General features: G+C 42.9%; 1 protein-coding gene across 1 annotated transcript in view; it reads left to right on the forward strand.

Annotated features, from left to right (window-relative positions):
- LOC124711625 (cuticle protein 19.8-like) overlaps positions 1 to 27,170 on the forward strand; it is a 92,635-nt gene that overhangs the window by 55,303 nt on the left and 10,162 nt on the right. The window contains exons 3-4 of the mRNA XM_047241797.1: positions 7,645 to 7,740; positions 19,085 to 19,339. Of these exons, the coding sequence (XP_047097753.1) occupies positions 7,645 to 7,740; positions 19,085 to 19,339 (351 nt within the window). The remainder of the gene's footprint in view (positions 1 to 7,644; positions 7,741 to 19,084; positions 19,340 to 27,170) is intronic.

Genomic DNA, 27,170 nt, shown 5'->3' on the forward strand with positions numbered 1-27,170 from the left:
GTTGAGATTCATTGGAGGAATCTTCACGGATTGTAGTCCATCAATAATGAAAGTAGCTTATAAAACTGTCGTTCGACCATTGCTTGAATATTTCTCGTCAGTATCGGATCCATACCAGATAGGACTGATTGACGGAATAGAGCTGCGCGTTTCGCTACAGGTTCATTTAATAAGCCAAAAAGCCTCATAGGGACGCTGAGCCAACTCCAGGAGCAAAGTGAGGCGTTCTGTATCACGGTGTGGTTTACTGGTTGGTTGGTTGGTTGTTTTGGGGAAGGAGACCAGACAGCGAGGTCATCGGTCTCATCGGATTAGGGAAGGACGGGGAAGGAAGTCGGCCGTGCCCTTTGAAAGGAACCATCCCGGCATTTGCCTGGAGCAATTTAGGGAAATCACGGAAAACCTAAATCAGGATGGCCGGACGCGGGATTGAACCGTCGTCCTCCCGAATGCGAGTCCAGTGTGCTAGCCACTGCGCCACCTCGCTCGGTGTGGTTTACTATTAAAGTTCCTACAGCGTACTTTCCTAGAAGAGACAACAAATGTATTGCTTCCTCCTACGGATATCTCGCGAAAAGAACATGAAGATAGAGAGATTCGAGGAGGCCACACGGAGGCTGACCGGCAATCGTTCTTCCCGCGAACTATTCGCGAATAGAACAGGGAAGGGTGGAAATAATAGCGATACACGAAGTACTTTCCGTCATACACTGCAAGGGGACTTGCAGAGTACAGACGTAGCTGTAGCGATACCTGAAGACTAAATTAGGAGCCTCTTTTAGGATGACAGTCGAAATGTTGAGATTTCTAGAAAATATAATCTAATTTGATCACTAATTATGAAAGAAGAAATCGATAAAATCATACGAAATTTAAAACAAAGCAACAGGATGTGGTTGAATTCCAATCGGACTCATTAAACTTCTTCGTGAAGAAGATACTAGAGTCTCACACAAACTATTAAACAAAATTTACGGTACAGATGATTATCCTGCACGGTGGGTACTATCAACTATCATTCCCTTATCAAAAAAGAAAAATGGGCGAAATGTAAATATCATGGATTCCTTAGTCTTATGTGCCAGTCCTTGATATATTCCGCAACTCATCCACCAAAGGTCAAAATATGAAAAATGTTAGAAATTCACTGGTGAGACACAGTCCGAGCTTAGGAAAGTTTTACGTACAAGAGAAGCGATAGTTACAACACAAGTTCCAGGGCAAAAATGCTATGATCAGGATAAAAATGTAGACCTTTGTTTCACTGATTATGAGAATGCTTTTCATAATCATAAACTTATGGAAATACACAAGAAATAGATGTAAATCGGAAAGGCATCTGCTGTATACAGAACTGATATTGGAATCAGGCAGAACAGGTTGAGTTTGATAATGAGGGCACCGACTTTATTAATATCTGTAAAGAAGTCCGACAAAGACTGTCACCTCAATTACTCGGCTTGTTCCCAGAGCGTACCTTTCAGGAAGCACTTGATGATATAGAGGAAGTCATAAAAGGTGGTGAATTCTTCATCAACAGCATACGCTATGCTGATGATACAATGATGATTGCTGATCATTTAGATGGTCTTCAGCAACTTGTCAGCACAATAGGTTATTACAGCAGTTACCTAGATCCGAATGTTAACACCCAAAAGACACATTTTATGGCTACGGTATATCGATAATTTTTACTTTTTGGACCGTCTGACTACAATTGAATGAAACACAGTTTTCGGGCCATACGCGTTTTGCCTTTATTCTCTGCAAGGTATTTTCAGTGGCACTTTCCGTGGATGATTTTCTACATGTCGAGTTTTCGTTCCATTTTTGGCGCTATTCTTCTTGTTATAACTGCCATTTGGATTTTTGTTTCCGACCCTTCACTGCACTAGGAATTGAACATTTGTTTTGATGCTATGTTATGGTTTGCGTTGCCGACTGTCACATGGTTGTCACATGACAGCTCGACTCCTTTAATATTGCAAATCTACTATTCACTGAGTCTTTAATACAAAGAGCACACAAGTCTAGATACTTTTGATCATGGCTGTCCTAGGCCATGATTACGAGATGGGGATTTAAATCCTGATCTTCTCGAATATGAGTCCAGTGTCATAACCACTGTAACATTTCTGTTGGTATCACCACCACACCTTGTAGAGTCGTTCGGAATTCAACCTATGCAAAGAACTGTGCAGCGCTTGACTCAACCACTTTCTAGAATGAATCATTCTCGGTGTTCTTGTCGCATAAAATCAGTGGTGCATGCAGGTGGTCTCTGGACAATGAGACACTAGAGAGCAATTCGCCCTACTATTATTTACCTTCCATTGGGCGCCACTAGTCTTGCAGAGATCGATACGATCTCTGGCAACAAGACGACAGTCAGTTGTTCATGACAGAGACGATGAAGGTTATTTATTTGGAGCTGCTGCACTAAACATCCGATTAGACATTGTCTCTGAAAGCTTGAATATTTATTCTAATTTATGGCCCCAAGAACGAAGACGAATATTTCGTCACCAGAAACTTCGTTCTGGCCACCCACTTGTAAGTCCAACGACGCCATCTTGTAACTTAGTCACCTATCTCTAAATATTCAGCCTATTTCCACAAGCTAAGCACAATACACAACGTCACTGCCAAAAAGAGCTCTCCTCACTGGCGGCGGTTTGCACTACGGGTACCCACTATAACGCTCTAAAGCGAACTAACCTGTTTGTTTTTGCAAGCCGACACACATCAGTGACGCTACAACCAGCAAAACTCACCTGCCTCTCGTTCGTTTCACAGCCACTGCGCTCCTGCTGGTGGCATATGCGTAAACTTTGATTGAAATCATAGGCCAGAGAAGAGGTTAATTGGTCATCAAACATATACTTAATGCGTCTGTTAAAAGCGAACGATACTGATGAGACCTTGTGCCCTTACATTAAGTTGATATACATAAGTATCATATTCAAAACCTAAAGTACTTGTGCGTCACGCCAGATTTCAAAGTGCTTTCACGAGAGGCATTAATTTAGAATACTCGTCTCGCCAGCGTACTCACACGAATTAGGAAAGTCAGTGGGAGATAACAAAACACATGCAACATATTCTGCCTATACAGAATATTTAAGATACTGTTGCCACCATTCAGTATAAGTTTCAGCACTATTATTACGTTACTCCAACCACCGTGGGGCCAACACCTACTGTCTACCATAGGAAATTAGTAGGTGCCAAAACAATTGTAATGAGAGAGAGAAACTGGACCAACCGCAATATAAATTAAGTTTACTGTAGGATCCTTCAACGCGTTCTCACACAAGCGTAGACTGAGTGTGAAGCTCTATCAGACAGATGATACAACAGTGGATGTAGCGTACAAGACACTGTGAGAGTTATACATAAAGCTGCCTTTGAAAGTCTCAGAGTAGTTGAGAACACGTCAGGCACATTTATAAGTAACTGGTGCAACGAATATATTGCCCCAAAGGTGAACAAGAAAAAGAATGCCTATTATAGATGGCTTATGAGCAATCAGACTGATGATACAGGTACGTATGTAACACTGAGGGAAGAGGCAAAGAAAGCAGTAATTAGAACAGAAAATGTTATGTGGGATTTTAAATGTGGAGAAATTAATAACTGCATAGGTAGCTAAAAGTCCAAGCATGGAAGGTGTTAAGACACGCCGGCCGCGGTGGTCTCGCGGTTAAGGCGCCTCAGTCCGGAACCGCGCGATTGCTACGGTCGCAGGTTCGAATCCTGCCTCGGGCATGGATGTGTGTGATGTCCTTAAGTTAGTTAGGTTTAAGTAGTTCTAAGTTCTAGGGGACTGATGACCACAGAAGTTAAGTCCCATAGTGCTCAGAGCCATTTGAACCATTTTTTTTTTTTTTTTTTTTTTTTTTTTGTTAAGACACCTAGGAAGAAATGAGCGAAGTATTATAAACTTACAACTGATAAGCCTATGTAGACGGCAGACATACCACGAAGAACTGTTTAAAGAAGATCGATCCGAATTTCAGAATACCTGCTCCTTTCCTGCAACTTGCATGACACAGGAATTCAGGAGATAACAAGGGCGAAAGTACAGGATATACTAAAACCATTCAAAAATGCCAAGCTCCAGAGCTGTATATAGAGCATCATTCCATGTAGGCTTTCACGGCTGGCGTCTTTATCAGTAAACTCTTCCGGGCTAAGTTGCCGTGGTCGATCTGTAGAACTTCTTCTCCCTGACGTTTCGTTCTCAACTACGGAGAACATCTTCCGAGGTGAGTCGACGACTGGCTGCTAGGAGCTGGGGCCGCCGCTTATATAGAGATCGTAGGGGGCGCCACCACACGTTACGTGGCGTCGGTGTGCAGCTATCTCTGACTATCGTCTGTTCTCTCGATTGCAGGCAATCGATTGTCACGTGATTGATGCAACGTCGACCGCCATATCTTATCCAATTTTAATCCTTCTTCTTTACGATTAAAATTGTATTGATGTTTGTGGATTTCAATTGCCTCTCTATACATACGTGTATAATAGTGCGACGTCCTCACTAGCACGCTTGTTTCACCAAATTTTATTTCGTGATCTCCATCCTTAAAAACATGTTCCGCTACTGCCGATTTGTCGATATGTCCCAAGCGGCAGTTTCTTTTGTGCTCCGTCAATCGTGTATTGATGCTTCTTTTTGTAGTTCCTATGTAAACCCTGTATATAGAGAGTTTTAAAGGCCGGGCTAAACGTTTGATTTGAACACCTCACAAAGCTGTCAAACCTCTGTCTTAGTTGAGAAAAAGATGGGTTCATCACAAATATATATAAAAAGGGAAGCAAGGATGACTGCGCGAATTATCGAGGCAACACAGGCTTCAGTTCTGTAACGAGGCTACTTAATAGATTACGTATTATTTTTGGAAATAAGGGTGGATATGGTAATAACATGCCACTGCCACATCTGTCTTTCATCAACGTGTGCAACGAAGTCGCTTTACCCGCAGACAACAAATGTCGTAATTAGAAGGTGTGAGGAGTAAAGAAAGTAATTAAGTGCATAAGTGCCTTAGAAGCATTAACTGCTCTGCATGCCACGTACTCGTGAACAGAGTCGCTTGCATAAATCAGGGTCTAATTAGCGCATTATACCAGTAATTGCTGGCTGCCCAGATAATGACTCGAGAGCGAAAGCGGCTACTCCGTTGATGTTAAGTGCGCTAATAGAGTGTGTGGCGCCAGAGGCGCGAGAGTATTTCACACGATGACAACCCACCATTAAAGGGTGGAAGACAGACAAGGCAATCATTGTTACTAGGTCAAAAGGTTCGTAGGAGTTATAACAGAGAGTAAATTGAAAGATTTAGGCAATCGGTTATTGACTTGGCATATTCTGTAGACACAACATATTTTTACACATACTCATGTTTAGGTGAGTTAGATCCTGACTGTCCGTTTAAACTAAAACAAAACATTATGAGAATCTGTTTAATGCCATGACTGCGTAATTATGCTCGACGTAATAATTGTTGGTAGTCTCCTCGGGTTTGTTGCCGGATTCTAAAATCAAGATAACTGAAAATTTTGGCGATCCGTCTGTTCTCCATCTTCAGAAAAGACGCTGTTGCTACTGAGTGCCACTGGAAATTAATGCTTTTTCAGCGAAACTCAGCAGGAACGGCATCCCTACGGAATATGGAGAACAGACGGATCGCCGAAATATCGAGTAATGTTGATTCTAGGATCCGGTTACGAACGCAAGGAGATTACCAACGATGCTTAATAGCGTGATCGTCCAGATCTGGAACGCAATAGAGCTGTGATTCTGTGTGGTATGGTATCGACAAGTCCTAGTAGGTTTCTGGAGTTGTGTGGTATCGAATATCTAAATATAGGTCACGTAGTTTTCGTAAATTACGGGCCGGTGGTATGCGGGCGCGAAGGTGGCGTGGGATAGCGTCTCAGGTATGTTCCGTAGGGTTAATATCAGCCAAATCTGATGCCAAAGACATCAACGTAGGTTGGCTGCCAAGCTCCTCAAACTAATTATGCAAGAGCACTTTCCTGATCTTGCAACACGGGGAATTATTCTGCTGGAGGATGTAATCGCCGTCCGGGAAAACCTCAAGAATGAAGGAATGCAGATAGTCCGCAATAATGTTTACGTATAATCATCTTGGGGTTGAAGCTCTTTTCTTCCGTGTTTGCTTTAACAATATGTATGTTTTTGGATAGCGTCCGCCTTTAGCAAAACACATTTTTTGTTTTTTTACCCAAACATGTTTCACTGCAGTTGTAGCATCTTCAGTGGGCTTTTATTTTCCATCTGTTAAAGATAAAGAATGTTCTCTGGTGTTTGTATACAAGTAGTTATTAGTTTTTAAATCGTAATTATAGATATTTGAAAAAGAACACATATTTTACGAATTCATGCCTCTTTATCACATGGTGTAGTTTTTCTGATGTGTTGTGTTTCTACAGTGACCGTTTTTTACACAGTTTGTCATCTGCAACCACTTATACTTTAAAGTAGACAAATTGTTTAAGCCAAAATTACGATTTGAAAACTTGTTATTTCAATGTTTGAAATTATTTCATTCTATGTGTGTGTCTATTTACATAATGTTTCACTTACGTTTTCCTTTTAATCATCTTTATCGCTGTCGAACACTACATATTGAGTTGTCACTGTCACTGTCACTGTAACTGTTTCACTGCTTTACCAGCTGTAAAAACAAACATGGCGGGCAATGGAACAATTGAAGGTGTAAAAACAAGATGGCTGAATATGGAACAGTTGAAGGTGTTCCTGGCGGTTGTTCTGAGAGAGAGAGAGAGAGGGAGAGAGTGAGGGTGACAGTAGGTTTAGGGATTTATTTTATTTTGATTTTGTGTGTGTGTGTGTGTGTGTGTGTGTGTGTGTGTGTGTGTGAAAAGGGAGAGAGAGAGAGAGAGAGAGAGAGAGAGAGTGAGGGTGGCATTAGGTTTAGGGATTTTTTTTATTTTATATTTTTTATTTTGTGTGCGTGTGTGTGTGTGTGTGTGTGTGTGTGTGTGTGTGTGTGTGTTTGTGTGTGGGGGGGGTGGGCGTTGTGAGAGCTCTATTGGTTGGTCTTGTCTAATAATTCCTTGAGGGCAGAGAACAGAGTGCCATTGCAGAGAGCTGTGTATTGATTTATCACTTGTTTGCCTTCCACTATGGCTTTTTGTATCTGACAATTTTCTTCAATTATTAGTTTTTGTGGGGGGCTGTTGCTGCATTGGAGAATTTTCAAATCTGTACTGATGTTTGTTGGGTTATATTTCATGTCCATGAGATGTTCAGCAAATATGGAATGACAGCTGTTACTTTTTAATGCTCTTCTGTGTTCTGTGTATCTGGTATTAAAGTTTCTGCTTGTCTGCCCTATATAAACTGCTTTGCAGTCCTGGCATGTTAGTTGGTAAATACCATATGCGTTGTGTTTGTCTGTGCTTCTGTTGGTTGTCCTTAGTTTTCTCCGTGTTGAGTTGTCTGTCCTGTAGGCTATTTATAGATACAGAACACGGAATATTTTTCGCTTCTTTATACAATACTCTTAATCTTCGAATTCGTGTCTTCCTGGTCACCGGAACTGCTATGGAATGGTTGTGTGAAGACTGTTGTAATATCTTCTGTTGCAGGCGCACCAGGCCTACCGGTTCAACTACGGCGTGCGTGACCTCAGCACGGGAGACCTCAAGTCCCAGTGGGAGGCTCGTGAGGGAGGCATCGTCAAGGTAAGCTCACCAGAGGCATCCACGCCTCCGCCCTCAAAACTGCACTCCAAATCCGTATTCGAACACCATTTAAGATCTTTATAGTAAGAGACATTTTCCATAATAGTTTCTAAACTCCGTTACCTTTTCAATGATAGAATTGATACAAAAAAAAAAATAAAACAGTAAAATTTCAATGTACGAGGCTGTTCGGAAAGTAAGGAACGATCGGTCACGAAAAGGAAACCAAAGTAAAAATAAAAACTGTTTTATTTGCTAGGTGTTTTCTTTGATTTAAATAAGGCTTTTGCCTGTGTTGACCACAAAATATTACTGCAGAAGTTGGACAATATGGAGTAAGGGGAGTAGCTTACAATTGGTTCACCTCTTACTTTAAGAACTGAAAGCAGAGGGTAATTCTCCGCAATATTGAGAGTGGTAGTGATGTTCAGTCCCAATGGGGCACTGTTAAGTGGGGCGTTCCCCAAGGGTCGGTGCTGGGGCCACTGCTGTTTCTTATTTACATAAATGATATGCCTTCCAGTATTACAGGTGATTCAAAAATATTTCTGTTTGCTGATGACACCAGCTTGATAGTGGAGGATCTTGTGTGTAATACTGAAACAGTAACAAATAATGTAGTTCATGAAATAAGTTCGTGGCTTGTGGGAAATAATTTGATGCTAAATCACAGTAAGACTCAGTTTTTACAGTTTCTAACTCACAATTCAACAAGAACCGATATTTTGATCAGAGAGAATAGACATATTATAAGCGAGACGGAACAGTTCAAGTTCCTAGGCGTTCGGATAGATAGTAAGCTGTTGTGGAAAGCCCATGTCCAGGATCTTGTTCAGAAGCTAAATGCTGCTTTATTTACCATTAGAACAGTATCTGAAATAAGTGACACTTCAACACGAAAAGTAGTCTACTTCGCATATTTTCATACGCTTATGTCGTATGGTATTATCTTTTGGGGTAATTCTTCTGATTAAAAAAGGGTATTTTTGGCTCAAAAACGGGCTGTTCGAGCTATATGTGGTGTAAGTTCGAGAACCTCTTGTCGACCCCTATTCAAAAATCTGGGAATTCTGACATTGCCCTCACAGTATATATTTTCTTTAATGTCGTTTGTTGTTAGCAATGTTAGCCTATTCCTAAGAGTTAGCAGCTTTCACTCAGTTAATACTAGCCAGAAATCAAATCTGCATGTATAATGCACTTACTTGACTCTTGTGGAGAAAGGAGTGCAGTATTCTGCTGCATCCATTTTCAATAAGCTACCACAAGAACTCAAAAATCTTAGCAGTAGCCCAAACACTTTTAAGTCTAAACTGAAGAGTTTCCTCATGGCTCACTCCTTCTATTCTGTCGAGGAACTCCTGGAAGAGCTAAAAAATTAAGCAAATTCCAGTGTTACATTGTTGATTTTCTTCATTTAAACTTACGACTTGTCACCTGAATATGTTTTTTATATTTCATTTTATCTGTTTCTAATATCGTGTATAATTTCATGTATTGACTCGTTCCATGACCATGGAGACTTCTCCTTAATTTGGTCCCACGGAGCAATAAATAAGTAAATAAAATAAATAAAACAGTTAGCTGCACTTTCCAGCTACCTCTCTACATAGTCGCCGCTCCGACTTAGACAATTTTCTGCGCTGAACTGCAGCTCGTTGTGTGTGCCAAAATGTTGTCTTCATAGCCAGTGGTTCATTTGAGCAGATACGAAAATCAGAGGGAGCCAAGACCGGATTGTATGGTGTGTGATCAGACGCTTCCCATCAAAAACGGTGCAGAAGCGCCGTCATTGCCCCAGCGGTGTGCGACCGAGAACTGTGGTGACGGGGGAAGTGCGTGACAGTTACATTATGTGGGGTTGCATGAAATCAGGCGAAATCTCGCGGCGTTACCCATACTCGACGGGACACACTGTTTCCTAGGCATCTTTACGCGCTCACTGTGCACTTAGAACTGAGAAGAGCGACATGACTTTATCTATGGACATACCAGAGACACTGCTCGACACATCTGTGCAAAGCTTCATCGTATTTTACTGTGGTTTACATTTCGCGACAGATCGTTCCTTACTTTCCGAATAACCCTCGTATTTTAAGGAGGTGGTGCCACACAGTCCGTAGACGTTTGAATTTATATAAAAGTGTGGCACCTCAATTTGCGAGTTTTTCTTATACATTTACAGCAGTTAGCGATATACAGTCGTTTCATTTCCTAATGTTTTTCATGTGATCTTCCCAGTGATATACAGGATACCTGTGAACCGAAATTTCCTGTATAGTTTAATGAAGAAAATTTTATCAGCAGCTCTTGGCAGTGAATCATGAGGTTTTTCAGTAAAATTTCTTCGGTGTGTAGGTTTATTTCTCATCACTGCCGGTTACAAATCCAAAGTCAACTCCGGTTAGAAGAATAAAATCTATTATTTCCTTAGTTCATTTCATCCTTATATACACTGAAGCGTCAAATAAAGTGGTATAGGCATTTGTATTGAAATACAGAGATATGTAAACAAGTTGAATACGGCGCTGCGGTCGCAACCCCTATATAAGACAAGTCTCTGGCGCAGTTGTTAGATTGGTTACTGCTGCTACAATGGCAGGTTATCAAGATTTAAGTGAGTTTGAATGTGGTGTTGTAGTTGGCGCACGAGCGATGGGGCACAGCATCTCCGAGGAAGCGATGAAGCGAGGATTTTCCCGTGCGACCATTTCACGATTGTATCAGGAAGCCGGTAAAACATAAAATCTCCGACATCGCTGTGTCGGAGAAAGATCCTGTAAGAACGGAATCAATGACGACTGACGAAAATCGTTCAACGTGACAGAAGCGCAACCCTTCCGCAAATTACTACAAATTTCAATGCTGGACCACCAACAAGTGTCAGCGTTGGAACAATTCTATGAAACACCATCGATGTGGATATTCGGAACCGAAGGCCGACTCGTGTACCCTTGACGAGTGCACAACACAAAGCTTTACCTCTATCTTGGGCCCGTCAACACCGACATTGTACTGCTGATGAATGGAAATATGTTTCCTGGTCGGACAAGTCTTGTTTCAAATGGTATCGAACTGATGGACGGTACGGGTATGGAGACAACCTCATGAATCCCCGACGCCTGCATGTCAGCAGGGGACTGTTCAAGCTGATGGAGGCTCTGCAATGGTGTGGGGCATGTGCAGTTGCAGTGATATGGGACCCCTGGTACGTCTAGATACGACTCTGACAGGTGACACGTACGTAAGCGTCCTGTCTGATCACCTGCATCTATTCATGTGCATTGTGCATTGCGACGGACTTGGACAATTTCAGCAGGACAATGCGACACCCCACACGTCCATAATTGCTATAGAGTGGTTCCAGGCAAACTATTCTGAGTTTAAGTACTTCCGCTGGCCACCAAACTCCCCAGATATGAACGTTATTGAACATAACTGTGATGCCTTGCAACGTGATGTTCAGAAGAAATTTTCACCCCCTAGAACTGTTACGGATTTATGAACCGCCCTGCAGGATTCATTGTGTCATTTCCCTCCAGCTCTACTGCAGATATTAGTTGAGTCCATGCCATGTGGTGTTGCGGCACTTCTGCGTGCTCGCGGGGGCCCTACACGATATTAGGGAGGTGTACCAGTTTCCTTGGTTCATCAGTGCACGTATTATTAAACGTAAAAAATTGACACTTTGGTCAAATCTCTTTGCAATAGAAATGTGTGCTGCATTAACCATGTGTTTTATATGGTCCGAAAGATGGTACTCCAGAGAGCGGATTTTGTAGGCCGTTTCGTTCCTTATTAATTCATCTGTCGTGATTAATTTCATCTATATCGCATTTGTAGCAACGTCACATAGCAGCGTGAGACTCAACAGGCAGTTTCCTGTAGAAAGACGGGAACAGTGCCCTGAATAATACCCTCGTAGACCGCATTTGTAAGACATACTCAATGAGTTCGAAACGTTTCTGGACTAGATTAACAAAAAATAGAGAAAAGTTAATATGACGATTTTAATAATTCGGGTGTTCTACAGTCTCCCGGCACAGAACGTTCACAGCACCACCTGAAACTGTCAGAAAAGTCCTTCTTCGAGATATTGTTCAACTTGCTCTTCACATTCGCTACTTCTTCGATTTGAAGAACCATCAGATACCCATTTTGCACCTTGCCGTGTTCTCGTCGGCTCGTGTTGAGGACACCAGGTCTTACAAAATTGTTAAGGCTTTCGTGGCCACTTGTTGACAAACTGCCTATTGGCTTCTGTCTCGGGTTCTTCGGCCGACGTTCATCTAACGATTTTTCTGACGTTTCGCCAGCACGAGTGGCTGGCATTCTCAAAGCTTCACCCTCCATTGCCGGTGGTGAACTGGAGGCGAGCTCGCGGCCGCAGACTATATGTACCTGGCGCGCCAACGTCCGAGGGCTTCTCCGCGGTCATTTCCGGTGCGGTTCTCCTCTTGCTACCTGCGGCGGTCGTTCGCTGCAGTACGGGCAGCCAGGATCCGTTTACCTTAAGGCTTTCCTCTTTCTTGTTGAAACTGCTTGCGTGTTTTTGGATTTCTACAGCTTCTCTGAACAAGCGCGTGTGGTAGTGCTTCTCTACAGCCAGAACTTCCGTGTCGGCGAATTTTATTACGTGATCGGTCTCATTCAGTGCATGCTCTGCCACGGCCGATTTCTCCACCTGCCCCAACCTGCAATGTCGCTTATGCTCTTTGATCCTGGTGTTAATTGATCGTCCAGTCATTCCGACATAAACTTTTCCGCATGTGCGTGGTATACGGTATATTCCCGACATTGCAAGTGGGTCTCTTTTCTCCTTCGCCGATCTAAGACACTCTTTGATCTTCCTTGTCGGTTTGAAAATCGTCTTTACGCCGTGTTTGCGCAATATACGGCCGATTCTGTCATCTATTAATCGATTAATCAAGGCGTCTTCTCTGCCGGCGGACATACAGAGAAACCTGCGCAACACAAAAGCCCTACCACCTCGGCTGTCTGGATTACCCAAGATCCATAAGAACAACGTTCCACTGAGACCGATCGTTAGCGCTCCTGGCTCACCAACGTATAAACTGGCGAAACACTTGGCCTCTCTGCTCTAGCCACACGTGGGGAAGACCGACACATACATTAAGGACTCAGGACATTTCATTGAGAAGCTGAAGAAACTGAAACTAGCGCCAAACGACATCCTGGTCAGTTTTGATGTTGATTCGTTATTTACGAAAGTGCCACTCAGTGACGCTCTGGAGCACATCGGTTCCATGTTCCCGCAAGACATCAAAAAGCTCTTCCATGCATGTCTCACCACGAGCTATTTCACATGGAATGGCGATTTCTACGAACAGCTGGAAGGTGTCGCCATGGGTAGTCCTCTCAGTCCAGTGGTGGCCAACTTCTTCATGGAACAATTCGAAGCACAGGCACTGGACTCGGCGACTTGCAAACCTAAGGTGTGGTACAGGTACGTCGATGATACTTTCGTGGTGTTAATTGATCGTCCAGTCATTCCGACATAAACTTTTCCGCATGTGCATGGTATACGGTATATTCCCGACATTGCAAGTGGGTCTCTTTTCTCCTTCGCCGATCTGAGACACTCTTTGATCTTCCTTGCTGGTTTGAAAATCGTCTTTACGCCGTGTTTGCGCAATATACGGCCGATTCTGTCCTTCACTCTGGCAGTGTATGGCAGAAAGGCCGTACCCGACATTTCTTTTTCTGGTTCCTTACTTCGCCGAGTGTTTGGCTCTGTTACACTTCTAATGTAATTTGTGGAGTACCCATTGCTCCGCAGAACAGTTTCCAGGTATTGCATTTCTCGTTTGAGGTGTTGAGGCTCACATATTCGTCCTGCTCTCGTTACGAGCGTACTAATCATGCCTCTTTTCTGGCTCGGGTGGTGGTTTGACAGATTGTGCAGGTATCGGTCCGTGTGTGTCGGTTTCCGATACACGCTGTGTCCCAGGTTTTCGCCGTCCCTTGTGACCAGCACATCTAGAAATGGCAGTTTCTTGTCCTTTTCTACTTACATGGTAAATGTTATGTTGGCATGGAGGCTGTTCAAGTGTCTCAGGAATTCACCGAGCTGTTCTTCACATCAGGTCTTGTCATTCGTCACCATTTTTTCGGAAAAGAACTGCCCGCGGTTTTCATTTCAATGAAGTCGCGGCACGCGTCCACAGATCGTAGCATTTCTTTGGGAGCAAAGTTCTGTGGAACAAACTTACCACACAATTTTCTCTTCTTCAAAACAGCCTGGAAAATGTAGTGAACATTTGATTTAAACGTGTTCAGTTCGTTGCTCCATTGGGATTTGTGACACAGCAATGTCGACACACTATGGCCGCACGTCCACTGCTTGGCACTGACTACTCACAAATCAGTGGGCTAACGCACAGCTGTTGTTTACAGTTGTTAGTTCAAGCTGCCACCGTAGTTATTGCGCTGACATCGTCTGTACGTCAGGAATTACATCAGTTCGGTACTTTTTGGACGGACGGTTCACATGAAGAATATATGGACGACCCATACTCTCTTCTGCAATTCCCATCAGTAGACATTAATCCGAAACTGCTGCTGGCGTCTAGACAAGTCTATAAAGACGATTTGCATACACCCATAAATGCTGACTGTGAAAAAAAATACGCTACTGAAATTTATTGTTTGTAATTTCCAGCTTCACTTCGACACTCGTAGAATTTGAAGTTTCAGTAATAAGACAGAAAACAAGGACTTTTTGACGTGTGTGTAACGGAATATTTTGTTCTTTTTTATGTTCGGAATCCATACCCAGAGCTCGTTCAAGTACTTCCGATACACTCCCCGCACACTCATTTTTTGATTGGCTTCCTCCTTCTCCAAATACAGAGTTAGTTATTTATGTTCTGTGGGCCATAACAATCTACGATGGACATGTTATTTTGTTTAAAAATAAGATACATTTCCTCTGTGAAAATATGTCTACATTATAATCATTTACATAATTGAATTTTTACTTTAATCTTAATCTAAAATAAGAATTAACAAATGCAGTTCAATCACACGCTGATATAATCTATTCACCTAGACAGCAGAAGCAGCTGTCAAGCACAAATTATTTCAACTTTTTTTTAAAACAGTTTCATTGTGTCAGTACCTTTAATTCACAACATAGGTCGTCAAATATTTTTATAGCTCCATACTTCGCGCTTTTCTTTGAAAGAGTGAAGCTACTTTCTAGAAAGAGTAACTATTTTTTTCTTGGTACTACATTTTTTAACACTACAACTACTCTGAAATTTGAACTGATTCTTCCCCATAAAATTCATAAGAGAGTAAATGTGATGCGAGTCTGCCCCTAGTATAGCTAATTTTTTTAAGCAGTTATCTACGTGAATTATGAGGATGGACACCAGGTATTTCATCACCAAAAATCTGCACTTAAACGTTGAGCAAATTTTGCTGCGCACTTGCGTTAGATAAATTTTTTAATGTATGTCTTCCAGGTCAGTAAGTGATCAATACGCATACACGGGAATTTCTAAAATTGTATTTAACGTACATACTTTGCTCATGCTCTGTTATTAATGATCATTGCCTCGTACGAAATTAAAGCAACCGTGCTTTTGTCTTTCAATTGACAGGCAATGTAATGAGACAGGTACAATAATCTTATTAAATATTTAATGCAATGGTCCCTGCGTTGCTACACTCCAATTAGACATGACTGCGATGCCCACATTATGAGCAAGGAGTACAATTATGCTTTATCCACATTTGATGTAAGATCGTGTATGAGTAACAAGAACGGGACTGGCCTCAATAGTGAACTTTGCGGGGCACCAGAAGTTGTTTGTCCTTACTCTGGGTATGGTCCAGTATGGAAACTGCATGAGGCATTTACTTATAGCCTCTGTTGCCTTTTAGCTAAATAAACCGATGGGAAAAAATGGCAACACCAAGAAGGAGTTGTACGACATGCGCGGAAGCTGGTTGGCTTGTTTCTGCATCTGAAAGATGATGTCTGTTCAGATTTGACGCCAGCCGCATGAAGGTGGCGTTAGTAGGACCACGATGAGGACGTAAATTACGTTTGCTTTAAATATACGCTGTAACGGTCGTGAGCGGTAGTTACTCTTGAGGCTGGGCGTGATGACTTGATGTTAGTGAGGAATGATTTTAAAGTGACAAAGACGCCATTATCAACAACTCACTGAGTTGGAAAGAGGTCGTGTAACAGGACTACAAGAAGCTGCCTGTTCCTCATGTGGTATTGTAGAAAGACTTGGCAGGATGTAGCTACTGACTGATAGCACCGGTGGTTGCGGCACGGTCGCAAGAAGACCGGGCTCCAGACGTCACGTGTCACAACCGAGAGGGAGGACCATCGTGTTCGGCGCATGACTCTGGTACATGGTACTAAAATGGTTCAAATGGCTCTGAGCACTATGGGACTCAACTGCTGTGGTCATAAGTCCCCTAGAACTTAGAACTACTTAAACCTAACTAACCTAAGGACAGCACACAACACCCAGCCATCACGAGGCAGAGAAAATCCCTGACCCCGCCGGGAATCGAACCCGGGAACCCGGGCGTGGGAAGCGAGAACGCTACCGCACGACCACGAGATGCGGGCGGTACATGGTACTCCATCTGCAGCAGCAATCTGTGCAGCAGTTGGCACTGTAGTGACATAACGCTGTTGCTGATTGTGGTGTCAAGCGAGAGCTCATTGAAGCGCAAGGCGGACCACTGACGTGTTTTCTGATGAAATCTGGTTCTACTTCGGTGCCAGTGATGGCCCAGTATTGGTTTGAACCAGAACAGTTGAGGGCCTGCAACCATCCTGTGTGCATGCTGGACCTACACCTGGAATTGGGTCTGGGGTGAGATTTCTTATAACAGCAGGAGCACTCTCGTGGTTATCCCATGCTCTCTGAGTGCAAATCTGTACGCCAGTCCGGTGAATCGACCTGTTCTGCTGCCAGTCATGAACAGCATTGCAGCGGGTGTTCTCCAACAGGATAACGCTCGACCACGCACCGCTGTTGCAGCCCAACATTCTACAGTGTGTTGAAAGATCCCCTGGGCCAGCTCGATCACGAGATCTATCCCAAGTCGAGCACATATGGGACCTCATCGGACGACAACCAGCACTAACCGTCCCTGTATTGACCGTCCAAGTACAACAGGTTTGGAACTCCATCCCCATAAATTGGCATCCAACACCTGTACGACACAATGCATACACGTTTGTATGCTTGCATTCAACATTCTGGCGGTTACACTAGTTATTAATGAACCAGCATTCCACATTTGCAAAGACTAATCTCGCGCTTACATTAACCAGTGATCTTGCAACGTTAATCACGTACATATGTTACCAACACGAATGTATTCCCGAAATTTCATTACTTCTACAGGGTGACACACGGGAGACGGACTGTTTTTAATAAAAAAAATACTCAGCCAAATTTAAAATTAATGCATGTTTATTTACACAAAATCAAATCTCATTATTTTCCATTTTAGTTAACAAAGTTATTTGTGAAAAATAATGTCGTCAATGTGACGTCCATCATTTCGAATGCAGGACTCTATCACACTGACTAAAATCTCTGCAGGGAGGGTAGCAATTTCTTGAATGATCGCATTCTTCATCTCGTCCAGATTTCGTGGTTTGTGGTTATAGACATAGTTCTTAAGGTACCCCCACAGAAAAAAGTCACATACTGAAAAGTCGGGAGACGTGGTAGGCTAAGGAACATTGCCAAAACGTGAGATAATCCGGCCAGGAAACATGCGTCTAAGAACTGTCATTGAAGTGTTTGCGGTGTGCGATGTTGCCCTATCCTGCTGAAAACAAACGCGTTTTAAAGGGATTCGCCGTCTTCTTAGTTCTGGTTTCAAGAATATCTCAAGCATACGAATGTTCAAATGGTTCAAATGGCTCTGAGCACTATGGGACTTCACTTCTGAGGTCATCAGTCCCCTAGAACTTAGAACTACTTAAACCTAACTAACCTAAGGACATCACACACATCCATGCCCGAGGCAGGATTCGAACCTGCGACCGTAGCGGTCGCGCGGTTCCAGACTGTAGCGCCTAGAACTGCTCGGTCGCCCCGGCTGGCCATACGAATTAAGAGTAACTGTGGCCCCGTTCTCTTCAAAAAAATAAGGTCCAATAATGCCAACAGAGCCAAGAGCACATCAGACTGTTACTTCTTCTGTGTGTAGAGAACGCTGGTGGATAAGGTGTGGATGGTCTGGAGCCCAGTAACGTAGGTGTTGCTTATTCACGGTCCCGTTTAAATAAAAATGAGCTTCATCGCTCTCAATAAAATTTCATTTTCATTCGATCCCAAAATCACTTGCATTCTGTAAGCGAAGTCTTCTCGTAAGAAAAATGTGTATGAAATCTTATGGGACCTAACTGCTAAGGTCATCAGTCCCTAAGCTTACACACTACTTAACCTAAATTATCCTTAGGACAAACACACGCACCCATGCCCGAGGGAGGACTCGAACCTCCGCTGGGATCGGTGGCACAGTCCATGACTGCACCGCCTTAGACCGCTCCTCGTAAGGCAAAATCAATTCCCTTAAGTTGTTGGACAATGAGCATTTTGTAGGGATGGAATTTTAATTATTTATGCAAAATTCGTCTAACCGATTCCCGATTGATTCGTAACTCTCTAGCATGACGTCTAGCTGACCGTTCTGGGCTTCTGACTGCCGCTTGCCTTGCCCTTTCATCATTTTCTGGTGTCGTTACTCTGCGTCTCGGGCCAGGATGCTTCTTATCCAGTATGTTTCCAGTATGTTTGATCTGAAGTTTTCCACCCATCTGAGGATTGTGTTATGGCTCGGAACAGCTCCATGTCGACCGACATTAAACCGCCCACGAAACAATCGCTGCGTAGCAATAATAGACTCACCATTTTTCACGAAACTGTCATAGACAAACACTCCACGTTGAAAGTTCCACTGCTCCATAGTCACTGAGTAAACGAAATGGCGCCTTGTGTGGATCAGAACTATCCCCAGCACGACCACCTCCCACCACCGCGCCCTCAGTACTACGCAGATCAAAACCGTCCGTCTCCCATGTGTCACCCTGTATATCAATTAATTTTTGGTGTTGCGATTTTTTTTCAGTGTATAACGTTAACTGCTTGCTCGCTGTGTCATGAAATGCTGTAGTGTGTAGAGTCAAACACTGTAGAGAGATGCAATAAGATTTTTAGAGTGCTGTGGACGAGAGTGGTGTTTACAGGTAATTTGGCAGATAATCGTGCAGCGAGGAGTTGTAGCCGTGTTATTCACTTGAACCTGGGGACATGTTGTGTGTCCTCAGGGCAGCTACAGCGTGCTGGACGCCGACGGGTCGGTGCGCACCGTGAGCTACACGGCGGACGACGTGAACGGCTTCAACGCGGTGGTCACCAAGTCGAACCCCGGCGCGCACCCGCCCGCGGTGCCTCCTGTGCTCGTGCAGAAGCCTGTCGTCGTGGCCAAACCCCTGCCGCCCCCCGTGGTGGTCGTCACGCGGCCGCCCCCGCCGCCACCCACTACGGTGCTCGTCACCCCCAGGCCGCAGCCGCCCGTCATAGTAAGTACCGAGACCCGTATTGCAGGTACAGCCCGTCTCTATGGAAATAACCGGCGCCTACTAAAGATCATACCTTAACAATTTTGTTAAGGTATATATTCTTCAGACTAAAACATTCTGCCTTATCATCTTCACTGTTAAGCTGAGTTTTAGAAAACAAATGAAAGGAGCTGCAGTTTGAATTTGAACAACCTGAATGTTAAACGAATATTTCTTCTTATTATTTTCCTGGCCTTTATCCCGTATCTTCACGGAGTCGGCATGTTAATTTATGGATTTTGCAATGCAAAATGGAAAATTTACCCCCCCCCCTTTCTCCAAATTATCTGCGTCTAGAGTTATACCATGCGAAAGTGTGCAAATATCTTCTAAATTATTGCGAATCGTGTAAGAGAGCGGGAGGTTGGTTCTATCTAGGTATTCATTTAGTCGGATGTGGGAAATAGCCTAAAAGCTATGTCCAGATTGGCTGACACACCTGTTGTCCTCATTAACCGTTCAGACGGATTCGATCAGAGGGCCGTCGGACCTCGTCGAAATCAGAGTACGGCCTGCTAAGTAACGCGCGCAGCTGTCTTGGCGGGTCACAAAGCTAAACGAATAACTCTGCGACAGAAATCGAGTGAAATTAGGGAAATCGAATGGAATTAGGGCAATCTGAGTAACTTTTGCAGTCGATTTTGCTACGCTTGCAAAAAACCTAACGTAAGTAGTTACTCAGTGAAATCTGGAGAAAAAGCCAATAGATCTCCTTTCAGAATTTAAATTTTAAAAAAGAATCATGGCAAACATATAAAATACACCAAAATACACTAAACACAAATAAGTAAAATAACATGAGTTCTTGTTTTGTTGTTGTCTTCAGTCCTGAGACTGATTTGATGCAGCTCTCCATGCTACTCTATTCCGTGCAAGCTTCTTCATCTCCCAATACCGACTGCAACCTACATCCTTTTGAATCTGCTTAGTGTATTCATCTCTTGGTCTCCCTCTACGATTTTTATCCTCCACGCTGCCCTCCAATACTAAATTGGTGATCCCTTGATGCCTCAGAACATGTCCTACCAACCGATCCCTTCTTCTAGTCAATTCTGTTCAATACCTTCTCATTAGTTATGTGATCTACCCATTTAATCTTCATCATTCTTCTGTAGCACCACATTTCGAAAGCTTCTATTCCCTTCGTCTAAACTATTTATCGTCCACATTTCACTTCCATACATGCTACACTCCATATAAATACTTTCAGAAACGACTTCCTGACACTTAAATCTATACTCGATCTTAACAAATTTCTCCTCTTCAGAAACGCTTTCCTTGCCATTCCCAGTCTACATTTTATATCCTCTCTACTTCGACCATCAGCAGTTATTTTGCTCCCCAAATAGCAAAACTCCTTTACTACTTAAAGTGTCTCATTTCCTAATCTAATTCCCTCAGCGTCACCCGACTTAATTCGACTACATTCCATTATCCTCGTTTTCCTTTTGTTGATATTCATCTTATACCCTCCTTTCAAGACACTGTCCATTCCGTTCAACAGCTCTTCCAAGTCCTTTGCTGTCTCTGTCAGAATTACAATGTCATCGGCGAACCTCAAAGGTTTCATTTCTTCTCTATGGATGTTAATACCTACTCCAAATTTTTCTTTTGCTTCCTTTACTGCTTGCTCAATATACAGATTGAATAACATCGGGGAGAGTCTACAACCCTGTCTCACTCCCTTCCCAACCCTGATTCCCTTTCATGTCCCCCGACTCTTATAACTGCCATCTGTTTTCCGACAAATTGTAAATAGCCTTTCGCTCCCTATATTTTACCCTTGCCACCTACAGAATGATTCGTAAACTGAAATATCTTCACGGAGTCGGCATGTTAATTTATGGATTTTGCAATGCAAAATTTACCCCCCCTCCCTTTCTCCAAATTATCTGCGTCTAGTGTTATACCATGCGAAAGTGTGCAAATATCTTCTAAATTATTGCGAATCGTGTAAGAGAGCGGGAGGTTGGTTCTATCTAGGTATTCATTTAGTCGGATGTGGGAAATAGCCTAAAAGCTATGTCCAGATTGGCTGACACACCTGTTGTCCTCATTAACCGTTCAGACGGATTCGATCAGAGGGCCGTCGGACCTCGTCGAAATCAGAGTACGGCCTGCTAAGTAACGCGCGCAGCTGTCTTGGCGGGTCACAAAGCTAAACGAATAACTCTGCGACAGAAATCGAGTGAAATTAGGAAAATCGAATGGAATTAGGGCAATCTGAGTAACTTTTGCAGTCGATTTTGCTACGCTTGCAAAAAACCTAACGTAAGTAGTTACTCAGTGAAATCTGGAGAAAAAGCCAATAGATCTCCTTTCAGAATTTAAATTTTAAAAAAGAATCATGGCAAACATATAAAATACACCAAAATACACTAAACACAAATAAGTAAAATAACATGAGTTCTTGTTTTGTTGTTGTCTTCAGTCCTGAGACTGATTTGATGCAGCTCTCCATGCTACTCTATTCCGTGCAAGCTTCTTCATCTCCCAATACCGACTGCAACCTACATCCTTTTGAATCTGCTTAGTGTATTCATCTCTTGGTCTCCCTCTACGATTTTTATCCTCCACGCTGCCCTCCAATACTAAATTGGTGATCCCTTGATGCCTCAGAACATGTCCTACCAACCGATCCCTTCTTCTAGTCAATTCTGTTCAATACCTTCTCATTAGTTATGTGATCTACCCATTTAATCTTCATCATTCTTCTGTAGCACCACATTTCGAAAGCTTCTATTCCCTTCGTCTAAACTATTTATCGTCCACATTTCACTTCCATACATGCTACAATCCATATAAATACTTTCAGAAACGACTTCCTGACACTTAAATCTATACTCGATCTTAACAAATTTCTCCTCTTCAGAAACGCTTTCCTTGCCATTCCCAGTCTACATTTTATATCCTCTCTACTTCGACCATCAGCAGTTATTTTGCTCCCCAAATAGCAAAACTCCTTTACTACTTAAAGTGTCTCATTTCCTAATCTAATTCCCTCAGCGTCACCCGACTTAATTCGACTACATTCCATTATCCTCGTTTTCCTTTTGTTGATATTCATCTTATACCCTCCTTTCAAGACACTGTCCATTCCGTTCAACAGCTCTTCCAAGTCCTTTGCTGTCTCTGTCAGAATTACAATGTCATCGGCGAACCTCAAAGGTTTCATTTCTTCTCTATGGATGTTAATACCTACTCCAAATTTTTCTTTTGCTTCCTTTACTGCTTGCTCAATATACAGATTGAATAACATCGGGGAGAGTCTACAACCCTGTCTCACTCCCTTCCCAATCCTGATTCCCTTTCATGTACCCCGACTCTTATAACTGCCATCTGTTTTCCGACAAATTGTAAATAGCCTTTCGCTCCCTATATTTTACCCTTGCCACCTTCAGAATGATTCGTAAACTGAAATATCTTTGAGAAACAATATAGTGCTACGGGATAGGAGGATTTGCAATAAATGAAAGAATAATTCATGAAGAAGGGGCATATGCTCTAACTAATATGTCTACGATTAAAAAGGTATCTCTATAATTACGTAACTAAAACATTTTTCGACTCCGATAACACCAGAATGTATATATGCGTGTTAATGCTTAACGATGAATTGTGAGCTGAACAGAACACAGAAAGAGGAGGAGGAGAAGGAGATTAGTGTTTAACGTCCTGTCGACAACCTATTCATTACAGACGGAGCACAAGCTCGGATTGGGGAAGTTCGGACGCGCCCTTTCGAAGGAACCATTCCTGCATTTGCCTTAAGCGATTTAGGGAAATCGCGTTTGAACCGTCGTCCTCCCCAATGCTAATCAAATGTCGTAAACCTTTACTACCTCGCTCGGTAACAGAATAGCAGTTACTCGTGCGATGGATTATTAGAAAAGTAATGGATGCAAAACAAACTAAATATGGTTGAAACAAGAAAAATAATGAATATTAAAATATACAGAAAATATCAGAAGTGATGTAGAGGCGAAGGTTAATATTTCTTGAACACCTCTACCCAATGAATGACAACAGGCAAACAGAGCAAATATTCCTGCGTTACTGGGAAAGAAGTCAAGAACTGCGTGGATTACAGACATGAGATAAGAACTGGAAAGTGACAATATCAAAGAATAGTAAATAACAGAAAGAAACTTTGTAAGAACCAAACATTAAATTCAGAAGGCTTTCAAGGCAGAAAACATACTAAATCAGGAACGACATTCAAAGAAGAAATAAATAGATAACACGCGAATAATTTGGAAAATGGAATGGTGGAAAAATAATGGAAAAATGAGAAAGGAAAAGGAAGAAGAGGAGCTGAAGTTAAAGTGATCCCACTTGGTGTACGAAGATAAAAAATAATAAGAACAGTAGAGACAGAAATGAAGGAATGCTTTGAGACAAAATTTTGATATATCCAGAGCCGTTTTGATTAACAGAGCTAAGAGCTAACAATAACAATAAAAGCTAATGACAACAGAACCACTAGAAGTGCGCTAAATGGAGATATTATGGCATAGCGAGTTCTAATGGAGAGAAATACAGACTGCCTCTATTAGGGTCTTTGGGAGATGAGAAAGAGCAGTTGGGAGACGAAGGTACTTGTCTACAATTGGGTGAAGGATGCGTACAGAAACAAAGGTAGACTTTCTTGTTGGTTTAGTATATAATTCATTAGGTGCCTTTTGAACATAGAGATGTGATTCTGTTCTCTGATACAGTAAAGAAATAATTCGAAACTCAAGTTCCTGCTACCAGAAACGATTCAGAAAAATCGGCTTGTAATGGAGTGGGACTGAGGATATTTTGCTCTTATGGAATCGAATGTTTCTGGTGTGTGGTTCTGACCAATGTGTTATAGTCAACGACAGGAAGTGTAAAGCAAAGAGGGTGTATGAATATCTTTTTGTACTTATGGACGTAGACAGTACAACCGTGCACAACGTGGTGAAGTACACTCATGTGCCAGCACATTACTACCGCCTGTTTAATGGCGTGTTGCTCTACCACTGGACTGCAATACTGGAGTGATGCTGTGTGGCAGGATTCGGAGATTCCTCGGTAATTTCACGAAGGTATGTGGTCCCGGAAGTCTAAGCAACGCACAGATCACGCAGTTCCCGAAAATTGCGGGCCGTTGGTTTGAGGGCGTGGGTCTGGGGCCCGGTAACGTCTCACATGTGTTCCATCGGGTTCAGATCACGCGAATCTGGTGGCCAAGACATCAACTTGAGTTCACTATCACACTTCTTTAACCGCTACAGCAGTATCACGACTCTGATCTTGTTACACAGAGGCTTATCCTGCTGGAGTATGCCGTCGCCGTCGGGGAACACATCAAACATGGAAGAATGCAGGTAATCCGTAAAAATGCTCACTATACCACAGTTCTCATTCTGCCTCCGGTTACTATTACAAGTAGTATGGAAGCACAGGTGACTGTCCCACATACCACAGTACTGTTCCCGTCGGCCTGTGTTTGTGACGCACTGCATATTCCGAGCAACCGTTCGCCTGCACAGCGTCGTATCCGAACACAACCACCAAACTGGTGAAACAAGAAATGTGGTTCATCCGATCACGCGACACGTTTCCATTTATCCGTTCCAATCTCTACGCTTCCCTGCCCATTGAAACCATATCTGAAGATGTCGTTTGGTCAACATGGTAACACATGCGGGTCGACTGCTGCGGAGCTTCATGTTCAACAACGTGCGGTTAAGGTGTGTTCAAAACATTTGTGCCTGCATGGGCATCATACTCTGTCATCAGATCTACCATAGATCGCTGCCTAGTCTGCTTTACAGAGCTGGCAAGCCTCCGTCCTTCACGTTCTGTGATGAGTTTTGGTTGTCCAACACCCTTTCGTCCACTCGCGAGTTGACCATGCATCAACAACTTTCCATAAGTGCTTAGGACAGTAGCACGCGAATCGCCTACCAGCTTAGTCATTTCCGATATGCTCGCTCGACCGGACCACGACAATTTTTCCTTTTTAAAAGTCGTTAGGTTTTCATCCAAAATTACGTCTGCCAGGCACTTAAATGTGATTTGCAGAGTATCCGTGTAGATGTAGTCTCTACCCAGAGGGAGAAATGTTTGTGTTCATCCCATTTTGGATTAAAGATGGGATTCTCGTAGTTTAGGGCTAATGCGTCTTGATGACCAGCCAGAACAGGTTGGGTTTTCAACGAAGTGAGCTTTAACACTACACACCTTGCCAGCTTTGATAAACCGTACAGGGCAACATTAACGTTTTCGATAACTGTCTTCTGATTAACTGGTTTAGCAGTTAAGTCTAAATCGAGAGCAGCAGTATTCAGATGGCATTTACAGAGTGCAGGACTCACGACAGGACTCTGACGTTCAATGAAAATAGTATCAGACCTATCATCGAGCACTGAGGAAAGCCTGATATTAGCTGTCTTCTTTGCGAATTGATAGTCTAAACATGAGGCATTGCTGCCGAGATGTCAAACACGAGGGAAATCATTGTAACGTACGTGGAGCATAATTAAGCTGCAAAGTTTCGCAAGTAAAATGTTGAAGTTTTTGTTGAAATCTAAAAAGCGTATAGAAGTCACCTCTTGCTTAGCTCCGAAGTGGCTCACTCCGGGTTCATTGCAGAAAAACAGCGCCCACATAGACAATGAACACCATGCTTACTACTAATAACATAAATTCACTCTTCTCCGTCTTGAAGCATAAATTCACAAGAACGCGATTATACAGGGTGTTTATAAATGAATATCGGTGTATGAACGCTTTATAATATTTATTATATTAAACTTACAGTTATAAACGATCTGTCAAATGAACGAGCAACTCAGTTTTAACAAGAACCTAATCAATGTTCAATGTGAGCACCATTTGTCACACGGCACACATCAAGTCTAGGGACGAGTTCTTCCCAAACGTTGATAAGTGTGTCTTCAGTGATTGTAGCAACAGCTACTTCAATCCGGTTTCTTAATTCCGGGAGGTCTGCTGGTAGCAGAGGCACGTACACACGATCCTTGACGAAGCCTCAAAGGAAAAAATCGCATGGCGTTAGGTCGGGTGAACGTGGAGGCCATGCAAAGCAATCCCCGTCATTGGGCCTCTTGCGACCTACCCAGCGCTTGGGTACAGTGAAGTTCAACCAATCGCGTACTTCGCTATGCCAGTGCTCACACTGAACGTTTGTAAAGGTTCTTGGTAAAACTGTTTGAGTTGCTCTTTCATTTGACATATCATTTATAACTGTAAGTTTAATGTGATAAATATTATAAAGCGTTAACACCTCGATATTCATTTATAAACACCGTGTAGTTTATCAGTCGAAGGCTCTGTCTTACTAGACACTTCTGATAGTTTAAGCCAGACTTTAACTGTTTACCTAGAATAACGTGTCAAAGTCTTAACACCCACAGTGTGAGACGACTGTTCTAGGCCTTTCAGTCTGGAACCACGCGACCGCTACGGTCGCAGGTTCGAATCCTGCCTCGGGCATGGATGTGTGTGATGTCGCTAGGTTAGTTAGGTTTAAGTAGTCCTAAGGTCTAGTGGACTGATGACCTCAGATGTCAAGTCCCATGGTGCTCAGAGCCATTTCAACCATTTGAGACGACTGTCTCTATACATAATCACAGTAATGAGCCAAGATACCGCGAAGTCCAATAGACCCGAGCGTTGGAAGCCAAGGCACTGCGTAGCCCACACGAAGAGTGCTGATAGCTCCACGCAGATCCAGAAGACGGCGATCCCAGGTTCACTGGCTGGGTGCAACTGTCGGATCTTGGCCGTGCGACAGCTT

This window comes from Schistocerca piceifrons, chromosome 8 (assembly GCF_021461385.2).
Source record: "Schistocerca piceifrons isolate TAMUIC-IGC-003096 chromosome 8, iqSchPice1.1, whole genome shotgun sequence".
Taxonomy (NCBI): domain Eukaryota; kingdom Metazoa; phylum Arthropoda; class Insecta; order Orthoptera; family Acrididae; genus Schistocerca; species Schistocerca piceifrons.